This window comes from Cetorhinus maximus, chromosome 14, assembly GCF_964194155.1.
Source record: "Cetorhinus maximus chromosome 14, sCetMax3.hap1.1, whole genome shotgun sequence".
Taxonomy (NCBI): Eukaryota; Metazoa; Chordata; class Chondrichthyes; order Lamniformes; family Cetorhinidae; genus Cetorhinus; species Cetorhinus maximus.
Window position 1 is genome coordinate 91,357,850 of NC_135892.1, and position 14,074 is coordinate 91,371,923.

The following is a 14,074-nucleotide window of genomic DNA, read 5'->3' on the forward strand; positions in this document are numbered from 1 at the left end:
GATTGTAACCTCAACCTCACATTCCCATCTACCCCTGATAACCTTTCACCCCCTTGTTAATCAAGAATCTATCTAGATCTGCCTTAAAAGTATTCAAAGACTCTGCTTCCACCGCCTTTTGAGGAAGAGTTCCAAAGACTCACTACCCTCTGAGAGAAAAAAATTCTCCTCATCTCTGTCTTAAATAAACAACCTCTTATTTTCAAATAGTGCCCCTAGTTCTAGATTCTCTCACCAGAGGAAACATCCTCTCTACATCCGCTCTGTCAAGATCCCTCAGAATCTTAAAGGTTTTGATCAAGTCACCTCTTACTCTTCTAAACTCCAGTGGATACAAGCCTAATCTGTCCAACCTTTCCTCATATGACAACCCACCCATTCCTGATACTAATCTAGTAAACCTTCTCTGAATTGCTTCCAATGCAGTTACATCTTTCCTTATACAAGGAGACCAGTATTGTACACAATACTCCAGATGTGGTCTCACCAGTGCCTTGTACAACTAAAGCATAACCTCCCTACTTTTGTAATCAATTCCCTTCGCAATAAACAATAACATCCTGTTAGCTTTCCTAATTACCTGCTGTACCTGCATGCTAGCCTTTTGTGATTCATGCACTAGGACACCCAGATCCCTCTGAATCTCAGAGCTCTGCAATCTCTCACCATTTAGATAATAAGCTTCCTTTTTATTCTTCCTGCCAAAGTGGACACTTTCACATTTGCCCACAATATATTCCATTTGCCAGATCTTTGCCTACTCACTTAACCTAACTATGTCCCTTTGTAGCCCCTTATTTCCTCTTCACAATTTACTTTCCTATCTATCTTTATGTTGTCAGCAAATTTAGCAACTCTTTGGTCCCTTCATCCAAGTCATTTACATAAATTGTAAAAAGTTGAGGTCCCAGCACTGATCCCTGTGGCACACCCTGCCAACCAGAAAAAGACCCATTTATGCCAACTCTCCGCTTCCTATTAGCTAGCCAATCTTCTATCCATGCCAATATGTTACCCCCCTATACGATGAGCTTGTATTTTCCACAAGAACCTTTGATGTGGCACTTTATCAAATGTCTTCTGGAAATCTAAGTGCAGTACATCCACTGGTTCCCTTTTATCCACAGCACCTATGACTCCTTCAAAGAACTCCAATAAATTGGTTAAACATGATTTATGTTTCAAAAACCACTTTGACTCTGCCTGATTGTGTTGAATTTTTCTAAATGCGCTGCTATAATATCTTTAATTATAGATTTTAACATTTTCCCTATGACAGATGTTAGGCTAACTGGCCTGTAGTTTCCCGCTTTCTGTCTCCCTCCCTTTTTGAATAAAGGAATTACATTTGCTATTTTCCAATCGAATGAACCTTCCTTGAATCTAGGGAATTTTGGAAAATTAAAACCAATGCATCAACTATCTCACTAGCCACTTCTTCCAAGTCCTTAGGATGAAGTCCCTCCGGATCTGGGGGTTTGTTAGCTCGTAGCCCCAACAATTTGCTCAATACCACTTCCCTGGTGATTGTAATTTTCCTGAGTTCCTCCCTCTCTTCCATTTCCTGATTTACAACTATTTCTGGTATGTTAGTTGTGTCCTCTATAGTGAAGACCAAAGCAAAATACCTGTTTAATTCATCCACCATCTCCCTACTTTCCATTATCAATTCCCCAGAAGCACTTTCTATAGGACCAATGCTCACTTTGTTAACTCGTTTCTTATTTAAATATAAATGATACTCTTACTATCCATGTTTATATTGCTAGCTAGCTTTCTCTCGTACACAATTTTTCCCTCCTTATTGATCTTTTTGTCATTCTTTGCTGATCTTGAAATTCTTTCCAATCTTCTGACCTGCCACCTGTCTTTGTGTAATTATATGCTTTTCCTTTACATTTGATTCTGTCTTTAACTTTCTTAGTTAACCACAGATGGTGGGGCCTCCCCTTGGAATTTTTCTTTCTCATTGGAATGTATCTATTCTGTGTATTCTGAAATATCCCTTTAAATGTCTGCTACTGAACTTCTATTGACCTATCCCTTAACCTCATTTACTTATTCACTTTAGCTAGCTCTGCTTTCATGCCCTCATAATTGTCCTTATTTAAGTTTAAAATACTAGTCTTGGACGCACTCATTTCTCCCTTAAAATGAATGTAAAATTCAATCATATTATGATCGCTTCTACATAGGAGTGCCTTCACTAGGAGGTTATCAATTAATCCTATCTCATTGCTCCATACTAGGCCTAGTAAAGCCTGCTCTCTGGTTGGCTCCAGAATGTGCTGTTCTAAGAAACTGCCCTGAAAACATTCTATGAATTCATCTATGTCCATCTGATTTTTCCAGTCCATATGTACATTAAAATTCCCCATGATTATTGTTGTACCTTTCTGACAAGCTCCCATTGTCTCTTCTTTTATACTCAGTCCTACTGTATAGTTACAATTAGGGGGCCTGTACACCACTCCCACAAGTGACTTCTTGCCTTTATCATTTCTCATCTAAACCCAAACCGCTTCTACATCCTGGTTTCCTGAACTTAGGTGATCTCTCTCTAATGTGCTAATCATTAATTAACAGAGCCACCCCTCCACCTTTTCCTAACTTCCTGTCCTTCCTAAATGTCATGTACCCTTCAATATTCAGGTCCCAATCTACATCATCCTGTAGTCATGTCTCTGTAATGGCTATCATGTCATACTTATTTATTTCTATTTGCTCTATCAGTTCTTCTGTTTTGATTTTTGAATGCTACATGCATTTAGATACAGAGCCTTTAGTTTTGTTCTTTTATTATCTTTGTAGTATCCAGCCTTACCTGCTGATTTAATCTTAGATTTGTACTCTCTGTCCCTTCCTGTCATGGTTTGTTTATCATTTTCCATCTTAGTACCTTTCTCTCTTGCCTTGTCTCTACTCTTTGGTTTACCACATCTTCCCAAATTTTATCCTTTGTCCCCACTATTCAGTTTAGAACCCTCTCTACTTCCCTAGTTATGCAGCTCGTGAGGACATCAGCCCCAGCACAGTTCAGGTGTAGTCTGTCCCAGCAGTACAGATCCCACTTTCCCCAATACTGGTGCCAGTGCCCCATGAACCATAATGCACTTCTTCCACACCAGCCTTTGAGCCACACGTTCATTTCTCTAATATTATTTGTCCTAAGCCAATTTGCACGTGGCTTGGGTAATAATCCAGAAATTATTATCTTTGGTGTTCTGCTTCTCAATTTGGTGCCAAGCTCGTCAGACTGACTTTGCAGAGCCTCCTTCCTCATCCTGGCTATGTCATTGCTACCTATATGGACCATGACCACTGGATCCTCCACCTCCCACTGCAAGTTCCTCTCCAGCCCTGAGCAAATGTCTTGGCACCGGGAAGCCAATATAGCCATCTGGACCCTTGCTCCTTGCTACAAAGAACAGTGTCAATTCCCCTCGCTATATTGTCCCCTACTACCACTATAATCCTTTGTGCTCCCCCCACTTGAATAGCTTCCTGTACCATGGTGCCAAGGTCAGTTTGCTCATCCACCTTGCAGCCCCCACTCTCATCTAAACAAGCTGAGAGAACATCAAATCTGTTGGACAATTGCAGAGGCTCACACTCCTGCACCCTTGCCCTCTGGGTCCCTTACCTGCCTCAGCCACAGTCACATCCTCCTGTCCTTGACCACCTTCCAAATCAGAAGATCCTATTCTAATGGGTGTGACTATCTCTTGGTACAAAGCATCCAGGTAACTTTCCCCCTCCATGATGTGTCGCAGTGTCTGCAGCTCAGCCTCCAGCTCAATGACTCTGAGCCAAAGCTCCTCAAGTCGCAGACACTTACTGCAGATGTGCTAGCCCTGGATAACATTGGCATCCAGGAGCTCCCATACACTGCAGCCCATGACACATCCCCTGTCCTGCTATACATATGTGCTTTAATTAATTACTTAATTATTTTATTCAATTATTTATTTTCTCTTATGTATTTATTAATCTTATCACAAATTCCTGCACTATTTTAAACCTTAGGAATAGAACAGACCTTGGCCACTTACCAGATATCCGCCAAACAGCTAGCTTCTTCCCCATAGCAGAGCAAGAACCAGTTCCTACAGGGTGAAAAAGCTAGAAAAAGCAAAGGAATACCTCCCTTCCCTCCTCACCGAACTCCCTCAGCTCCCACACTCTGTTGACGTTGCACACTCAATGCTGGTTGCACTGATAATGTCTGAATTTATGTTCTAAACAAAGGGAGTATGAGAGTCTTCGGATGCTCTTTTCACTCAATCTTGTAGGTGGTGGTTACTATCTCCGGATCTTCTCGTTCTTCTAGGTGATGGTTACTGTCTTCGGGTCCTCTTTTCACCCGCTCTTCTAGGTAGTGGTTACTGCCTCTTTTCAGCTGCTCTGTCGTCAATGCACCTATCATGGAGGAGATGGCGGCATAGTGGTAATGTCACTTAACTAGTAATCCAGGAGTCCAAGCTAATGCTCTGGGGACATTGGCTCACATTTCACCAAGGCAGCTTGTGAAATTTAAATTCAATTAATAAAAATCTGGAATATAAAGCTAGTCTCAGTAATGGTGACAGCATCAAATGTTGTAAAAGTCCATCTGGTTTACTAATTTCCTGTCCTTACTTGATCTGGCCTACATGTTAGTCCAGACCCACAGCTACGTGGTTAACTCTTAATTGTCCTCTAAAATGGTCTAGCAAGCCATTCAGTTCAAGGGTAATGGGATGGGCTGTCCTTGTCAGTGGCGCCCGCATCAAAACTTTTAAAAACCTCAAACTTTGGTTCACTTTTTTGTTTGCAAGTCATCCTAGATTATGAGAGACACAGGGTACCATCATTCTCTGCTGGATTTCCTTTATTCCAGTACCTTGTCTATTCCTGTGGCTCAATTTTCTGCTCCTGTATTGGGAATTTCTCACTGTTTATGGAGCTAGTTCTGATCCATTCCTCCTGGTTCCCATCTTGTTTTGGATTCTGTTCTCTTGTTGTTGGCTGATCTCTGCTTTGCTACTCTTTGCTTGATTCCAGTAAACTGACTCCACTTATCCTTCAGAACTCCTCCAACATCCCTTTCCTGGACTGGGTGTGACTGGCTCTTCAAGCTTTTGCATGTTCAATTTTGTGTGTTCCTCAATCGTTGCACAGCTGTTTCTCAGACCAGTTTCTCTCTTCCCCTTGGATTGAATAGGTTTACCTTTCACTTTCCCTGACTCCCTGGACTTCATTATTCTTGGTCCTCGGGATTCACACCCATTGATGTCCACTCCCCTGCTGGGATACCATATCCGATACTGCACACCGCAATCAGCCGAGTCCATTTCGCAGCTCCACCAGTCTACTGGATCAAACTCTACATTCACACTCAACTCCCCACTCCTCCGTAGCCTTTTAACTTTGGTGGACAACACCAAGCAGCGGATACTCTGATTGTTCTGCCTCTCAAACAAATCCTGAATGTAATTCCTTACCACGGCTGCCACCAAACCTGGATGTTGAATTCTCAAGTGCCACCACAATCACTGCCTATCTTTGCATTTTCCTGTAAAATGCCAATTCACCCAAAAACATGGCCATATTGTGGACAATTGGGTTGTTTTGTTTTGATGGAAATTTGGTTCAGGGTGGCCTCACCAGGCTCCTGTTTCCCCGGCTAAACATTTCTATGCTACCTAGACCACTGCAATAGTGGTGTAGCCAAATCAAATCTTGCTCTTTCCCCTCTACCTATCTGGACCTTCTTCAAGCATTTGACCTGTTCCACCCATCTCACCTCTCCTTTAAAACTTCTCTATTCTTCTTCAAGGCACTCTAAGTTTCTCCAAAGATTATTTTCCCTCCTTTCCTCATTCAGCCCTGCATTGAGCAACTCCTCATATTAAGTGATTCCATCTGAACTCACCTCATCTCTCCTTTCTGATTACATCTCTATGAAACACTAGCGGATATGCTTCTACACTAAGGGTGCTATGTAATACAAGTTGTTGTTGTAAAAAGCACATACTCTATTACCTCCCTTGAGTAATATTAGAATTATTGGGTAATTTTAGCTTTGGTCGATAGTCTAAAATGGGCAATGTCAAAATATCTGCCCCATTTGAGTGTCAGCTGTAGCTCAGTAGGTAGCACTCTCCTCTGCATAACATGGTTCAGGGTTCAAGTCCCACTTCAAGGTGTGAGTACAACAACCAAAAGCTGACACTCTGGGCAGTCCTGAGAGAGCCCTACATTGTGGAAGCGCTATTTTTCAGATGAGATGTTAAACCAAGACCCCTTCTACCTGTTCAGGTGGATGTAAAAGATCCCATGGCACTTTTTCAAAGAAGAGCAAGGGAGTTATCTCCAGTGTCCTGGTCAATTTTTATCTCTCAATTAACATCACAAAACAGATTAACTGGTCCTTATCACATTGCTATTTGCGGGAGTTTGCTGTGCACAAATTGGGCTGCTGAGTTTCCTACATTATGACAGTGACTACACTTCAAAAAGTACTTTATTGACTGTAATGCACTTTGAGATAACCTGTAGTCATAAAAATCGCTATATAAATGGAATGATTTCTTTTCTTTTATCAGACTTTTTTTTAAATTATAGTTCACTGATGTCCTTTAGGGAAGGAAATCTGCCATCCTTACCTGGTCTGGCCTACATGTGAATCCAGAGCCACAGCAATGTGGTTGACTCTTAACTGCCCTCTGAAAGGGGGTTTGGTTCAAGGGCAATTATTGAAGGGCACTTGGTTCAAGGGCAATTACTGAAGGGCAATAGATGCTGGCATTGCCAGTGACACCCACATCCCATGAAAGAAATTTTAAGTCAGCCTGATCTTTAATGGAAAGAAAAGTTGGGCAGGGAGAAATGTCAGGTAATTTGCGAAACACAGGAACTGCCAAGCAATTCCTAGAATCAGAAATTTCTCCACTTCCACTCTTACAAAATTAAAGTTATCCTAAGGAAGAATTTCTAACCACTGCAACTTTAGTGCTCTGAACTGCAAATAGTCTTCTGCCTATGCATAAATCTAAGATTTAAACCTAGTTTCTTCCAAAAACTCTCCTTAAGCCAGTTTCTGGTTTACTTCCTGAAAAAGAAATCTTTGAATTTATACTAATTTCAACTAGTCACAAGTGATGCTTTGACCAGGGTTGTCCCAAATAGAATAAATTGGGTAGTAGCTGAATTGAGCCAATTCCTGAAAACTAATTTGAAAATGAATTCAAAAACTACCCTTAAAGTGAAGTAAATTATTCCAGCTGTAAAATATGTACTTAGTACTGAATAAATAATAGTTGCAATTATTGAATTACCATCTTTTTGACAACAGGATGATAATTCAGGCTATCGTGGCTTGCTAAGTGACAAATCTTGCGCTGTTCTATCAGATAGAGGGCCAAAAGATAAAGTTTGGAATTCTTTTTTCAGACGTAGGTATAATGCAGTTGACCACTCATCTTAGGCTACCCTTGAACATCTAGCAGCTGACTTGATTGTAAGAGATCTAAGAGCTGAAAGCTTGAATGTTATAGAGTGTGGCAAAGATAGACCAAAGAAAAGAAAACTAAAATCTTCTAAAGATAGATAATATAATTTTCCACCTAATACTTTTATCTTCACTTCTAAAGGCAATAAAATATGCAGGATGTGGTATGGTTTCACTGGTGTTGGTAAGTGTCTCACCTATGTAGCTGTTCTTCATGTGTCAACAGTGGCTCAGTTGGTAGTGCTCTTGTCTCTGTGTCAGAAGCTCTTGGTTCAAGGATTTGAATGCAAAGACGTAGGCTGATATTATAGAGAGTGCTGCACTCTCATTTGGATAAGACATGAAACTGAGGCCCTTTCTGCCTTCTCAGGAGGACATAAAAGATCCCATGTCTGTACTATTGAAGAACAGGAGAATTATCCCTTGTGTCCTGGATAAGATTTATCTCTCAATCATCACACACAAAAAAAGACTGTTCAGCTGCAGCTCCATTGACATGCTTGGAGTCGGGCTTCTGAAGCTTTTCTGCCCACTTGAGCGATGCAAAAGCATGAGACTGACACCAAATGCTCCAGAGCTTTTCACCCCTCAGGCACAGACTGTAAATTAATGTGCGCTTCTGGGCACAGCAGAGCAATTGGCTGACTGGGCAAGTTGTACAATCCCCTTGCGAAAGGTGGCCATGATGCAGTCACTGGTGGAAGCACTCAGAGCCCCTTGTAATGTCCTTATTAAAGTTTGGGTCAGTATTCATTATGGTCCAAGCTAACAGTGCAGCCTTGCAGTGCAGGTTAGGAGAATGCCTGCGCCTGAGCTGAGAGCACAGTATGCAGTCCAGTGGGCGAATCTGCCATTAATCAGTCAAGTGGAGTGGGGTGGAGGTGGGTAGGGTTTCAGACAGCCAACGAGCGCACTACACACTGACCAAGTGATGGCCAACACTCACCTGCTTGCGTGAAGGGGCCTTCAGACTTGACCAAGAGAGGTTCTTAGTACGCCTGTGCTAACTCACGTGTCTCTCTCTTTGATCCTGCAGGAGAACATCAGGATCATGGAGCCTGGTGATTTAGCGGTGTGCCTCATGGCTTAGAGGGACCAGAAAAGAAGAAGAGAGCGGCAGAGGTGCCTGGCTCGGCAAAGGGAGGAGTACCTCCCTCAAAATGAAGGAGTGGCAGGGCCTGCTGCGCACGATTCAGAAGATCCACAGCGAGCTGTCACTCGTAGGTGTCTCGCTAGAGCCAGGGTCTATAGACTCCGCCTGTCCTTCCGCATGTGTGACTGACGGCAGATCACTGAGAACTTGGGTTGCCCAAGGCTGCACATGCCTAGGGAACTGGTTGGTCACATATGCCACCTGCTGCAGGATTTGGTGCCCCAGAGACATGGAACGCATACACCGCCAGTGGCCATGGAATTGACCTTGGTGCTTAATTTTTATGCCAGTGGCTCCTTCCAGGGCTTCACAGGTGACTTGTGCAGGATCTCACAAGCCTCCACACACAAGTGTATCCAGGTCACGGACACCATCTCCGCAAAGGCACAGAACTTTGTGAAGTTCATCCGAGATCAGGAAAGCCAGGGAGCAAGAGCGCTGGGATTTGCACAGATCTCTGGTTTTCTATAGGCAGGGTGCCATCGACTGCACTCAGGTGGCACTTAGATCTCCATGGTAACAAGCAGTCAACTATGTCAATCACAACGGCTTCTACTCACTGAATGTTCAGCTGGTGTGCGACCAGCACAAACACATCCTACAGGTTGGCGCACGATTCCCAGGGAGTGTTCATGGCTCTTACGTCCTTAGCAGTTTGCAGCTCCCTGATATCTTCCAGAGTCCAGAGAGGATGTAGGATTGGCTCCTCAGGATACCCACAGAGGCCGTGGCTGATGACGCCAGTGCGGCGGCCTCAAACTGCAGCAGAGTGGCGGTATAATGAGGCTCATGCCGCAACCCGGATTTTGGTGGAGGAAACGATAGGCATTTTAAAAATGAGGTTCCGGTGCCTGGACAGGTCTGGTGGAGCACTGCAATACAGTCCCCATAGGGTGTCGCGCATCATTGTCGCTTGCTGTGCGCTACACAATCTGGTGCTGCAATGGGGGAGGACCTGGCTGAGGAGGAGATGGATTCTCCGATGAGGAGAACATTGAAGAGGATGATGATGATGAGATCCTCAAAGGCATAGATGCCGGCGATGAGGCCATCGCTCTGGCCAGAGGAGACAGGCATACTTAGGAGGCCCTCATAGCCGCAAGATTGATGCAGGATGCTGACGAGATGCAGTGAGGACAGTCCTGACATCCTCACTTTGCATCTGTGAACGTTTGACTCCTGTGTGGCTGATGGCAGCGCATGTACCCTCAGTGCTCAGGCTCATGTCATGAAGACACAGAGGAGGCCCTTATAGTCGCAAGATTCCAGGAAAATGATGACATCATGCAGTGAGGACACTCCATAGATCTTCACATTGCCTCTGTGAATGTCTGACTCCTGTTTGGCTGAGGGCAGCTTGCTTGTGCTCTGTGATCAGAGTCATATCATGAAGATGTAGCTGATAAACTTTAAATGTACCTGATCCTTTGTTAGCCTTCAGCACCTGACCCCCTTCAGGAGTACAGGGTCACTGGTCACGGATGCTGAAGAGATGGAGGGCCAACCCCACCTCAAAGGTGCTGAGAGCACACAGAATGATGGAACTCTGTGATGCCTGCCCATGACATTCTGACAGCAATGACAAGCCCTATCAAGATGCAGGTGTCATCAAAGTGTCCAGTAAGCATGAAGCCAGGCCATCACTTTAGTCTGAAGGTTACACCCTGCACAAGAAGGAGGCCCTGGACTGAGAAACCCGCCTTTATCTTGTGCAGGAGCCAAGGTTTCACATCTGAGTGACATGAACACTGCTCATCATAACAAGGAGCCATAGGCAGGAAGACATTCTTGGGAGTTTAATGGCAATGGTGAACACTACGCACAAGTAATTAACACCTATGCTCAGGCTGAGCAATTACATCTTCTTAACCTTCCTAACCTTGCTGCTACGTCTTGATGTTCCATAGTGGAGATGGAGGCAGCCTGCTAACTTCTATACAAAGACCCTCTGAAGAAGGGTCATACAGACTCGAAACGTTAACTTTCTTTTCCTCTCTCCACAGATGCTGTCAGACCTGCTGAGTTTTTCCAGCATTTTCTGTTTTTGTTTCAGATTTCCAGCATTCGCAGTATTTTGCTTTTATCTGCTGACTTCAATGCCCTGTCTGTGATGACCTTGGCGGGTGTCCTCTGAAGGCCAACACCTGGAGGGCCCTGGCCTGCTTTCGGGGTCTTGCTATGTGGCAGTGGCAGCCTCCTCAGCCTGTGGAGTAGGAGCTGCTGGGGTCACAGGAAGAGGGGATTCGGATGGGCTGGACACTCTCAGAGTAGCCTGGGTGGATCGCCCAGGGTGTGCACCTGCTGATGCTCCTCCCTTTGGGTGCCTGAGGGCCCCTGGCTGACTCCTTGAGGAGAAGGGGAAGCTGGAGTGAGATTGAGTTGCCCTGCACCCCTCCCACGTTGATACCGTTGGAGGCCAACTATGGTGTCAGCGATGGAGTTCAGGCCCGCAGCAGTGCAGGACTGATGTCCTGGACCAAGGTCTCCATGGCAGCTGCCGTCCTACCAGTGTTGACCTTGGTGCGTTGACATGCCGACTGTCAGCGATCCAGCATGGTTCTCAGGGATACATTATTAATTAAGTGGGATGCGCTGGGAATGGGACAAAAACCCGCTATTGCTGCCCACTACCGCACTTTGTGTAAGTCTGGGACGATTCCGCCACTGCAAGTTCTTCTTTTCTTTATTCATTCTAGACGTGCAAAAGTAAGTGTTGGCACATTATGACTATAAGTACCATTGGAATCAAGTTCATTTCTGTCCCCATGTGGCATTCACTTTGCATATTGTACAATTAGAGTCATTATATGGCAAAACCTAGGGCCCATAGGCCCTTTTGTAGCACCCTATTGCTGCCCTCATTAAGAATAATTAACTCAGCACGGACAAGTCTGGGAACCTTCCTGGTGCCTAACACCATACTTTGTATTAGCGGCACAAGTTCTTCCAATACTTTCCTTTCACCACAGGCACCTTGTCTTGGATCTAGTCCAGGTTCACTGGAAGTCTACTTCCTTTGACTACTGCAAGCACCCTAAGTGGAATTAATTTTTTTCAGCAAACAGCTGGCCATAAATTAGCTTTAAATTGGCAAAAAATCTGGGCATAGTGGTTATGTTACTGGGCCTTTGGATTTATTATCCTGAGAGATGAGTTCAAATCCCACTACAGCAGCTGGAGAATTTAAATTCAATTAATTAGATAACATTTGTAATTAAAAAAACTGGCATCAGTAATAGTCACCCTGAGATTACTGGATTGTCACAGAAACCCAGTTAGGTCACTAATAGCCTTAAGGGAAGGATATCTGGGCCAAATATGTGACTTCAGACTCATAGGAATGTGGTTGACTCTGAAAAGGCCTAGGCAGGCACTCAGTTGTAATGAAGAATGCAGCTCACTGCCACCTATTCAAGGGCAATTAGGGATAGGCAATAAATGTTGGCCTTGCAAGTAACACTCACATCCTGTGAATGAATAAAAAGATAAGGAGGCTGCAAGAAAGGCCAGTAAGCATTTGAAGGTTACACTGATGCTTTCTTTAGAGAGCATTCTTCTCAGTTTGGGGCAATGACACATTGTTCAAGCATACCAAACGGAGCTTGATACTGTTAGCTTCATATGATGCTTGGTTGGAGGCTACTTAATATTTGAAAGAAAAGTTAAAAATGTACAGTGCTGAATTCTCTCACCTTTATTAGGGGAAAAAAATCCCACCTCTCCATCAAATTTATTTAAATTATATTGATAAGGTTGTAAGGATACTTACAGAATAAAATTGGATGCAATTGAGTGGATGTGTGTCAGATCAGGAAAGAATCCTATTCCAGTATTACAAATGCTCCTGGTTTAAGAAAATAATTAGGAATTGATATTCATGTCAATACTTAGGGGAATTAAAAAACACTCATGAACAAACAAAGTACAATAAAATGGTTTAATTTTAACTTACAGGTGGCCTCAAAAATCACAAAAATACAAGTCTATAAAAACGTAAAGGAGAAGATACATGCAATGGGAAATACTTACAATTGAATTCCTAAACTAAGGCAATAGCAAACATTGTTTAAAATCCCCACTAAATTCCCATATTTAGTGTTATTTTCCTTCTTTTTGATGACTCATGTATTCAGGTTCCCAATCTAAGGGAATTAACACTGCTCAGCTGATATCATGTACAGGAGCATCTCCAAAGGACATTTTGCAGAGCAAAGCATTTTCTATCTTCCCTGCACCAACAATGTAGAATACTAGATGTGGATCCTAATTCCCTTTGAAATTACTTGCTGATGTCACTAAACAGTATACTCAAATTCCTTCAGCATCTCATATCGGTGCAATCTTCCCCTCTGTAATTTAGTACCCTCATACGTCGGACATCTATGATCACGATTCTCAATTTTCTTCATTACATGCTGCACCTCATCATAATACGGGATAAGTTAATACTCTTCCAGAAAGACATGGGTCAATTAGGACACCAGTGTGGATTTATAAAAGGCAAATCATGACTGTTTTAAGGAAATAACTGAACAAATGTGTATATGAATTTTTAAATAACATTTTATAAGGTGCCATATAAGAGACTTGCTGATAATTTCACTATTAAAGGAAGTATGACGGCATGAATAGGAAATTGGATATGGGTGGAAAACAGAGAGGTGCTTCAACAACAACTTCCATTTATATAGTGTCCTTAAAGTAACAAAATGTTCCAAAGTGTATCACAGGAGCATTAGAGACACAATTTGGCACTTAGCCACATGAACAGATATTTAGACAAATGGCCAAAAGCTTAGTCAAAGAGGTAGGCTTTAAGGGCCATCCTAAAGGGGGAATTAAGAAGTCAGATGAGCACAAATATCTTGGAGGGTTGTGGGGCTGAAGGAGATAATAAGAGATAGGGGAGAGCAAGGCCATGGAAAGATTTGAAAATAAAGTGGAGAATTTTAAAATCGAACATTGCTTGAGAAGCCAATGTAGCTCAGCGAACACAGGGGTGATTTATGAACAGGACTTGATGTGACTTAAGACAGGTGCAGCAAGTTTTTGGATACCTCAACTTTACAGAGGGTAGGATATTGGGGGCCAAGGGTGTGTTGGAATCGTTAAATCTTGAGGTAACAAAGGTGAGGCTGAGGGTTTCAGCAACAGATGAGCTGAGGCAGTGGGTGGGGTGGGGGGGTGGGGTGTGGGGGGGGGGGGGGGGGGGGGGGGGGGTAGTTGAGCAAAGTTTGGGAAGTGGAAATAGGTGGTCTTTGTGATGGGGCAGATGTGTGGTTGGGTGCTCATCTTGGGGTCAAATATAACACCAAGTTTGTGAATAGTCTTGTTCAGTCTCTAATGTTTGCCAAGGAGAGGGTGGCTAGGGAATGGAATTTGTGGCGGGCACCAAGACTTTCTAATATTTAGTTGGAGGAAATTTTTGC

The 14,074-nt window shown here is 43.4% G+C and overlaps 1 protein-coding gene across 1 annotated transcript in view; it reads right to left on the reverse strand.

The window, feature by feature from the left end:
* Window positions 1-14,074, reverse strand: part of LOC144689334 (lutropin-choriogonadotropic hormone receptor-like) — an 87,399-nt gene that overhangs the window by 52,509 nt on the left and 20,816 nt on the right. The window contains exon 4 of the mRNA XM_078556368.1: window positions 12,415-12,489. Coding sequence (XP_078412494.1) covers window positions 12,415-12,489 — 75 coding nt within the window. The remainder of the gene's footprint in view (window positions 1-12,414; window positions 12,490-14,074) is intronic.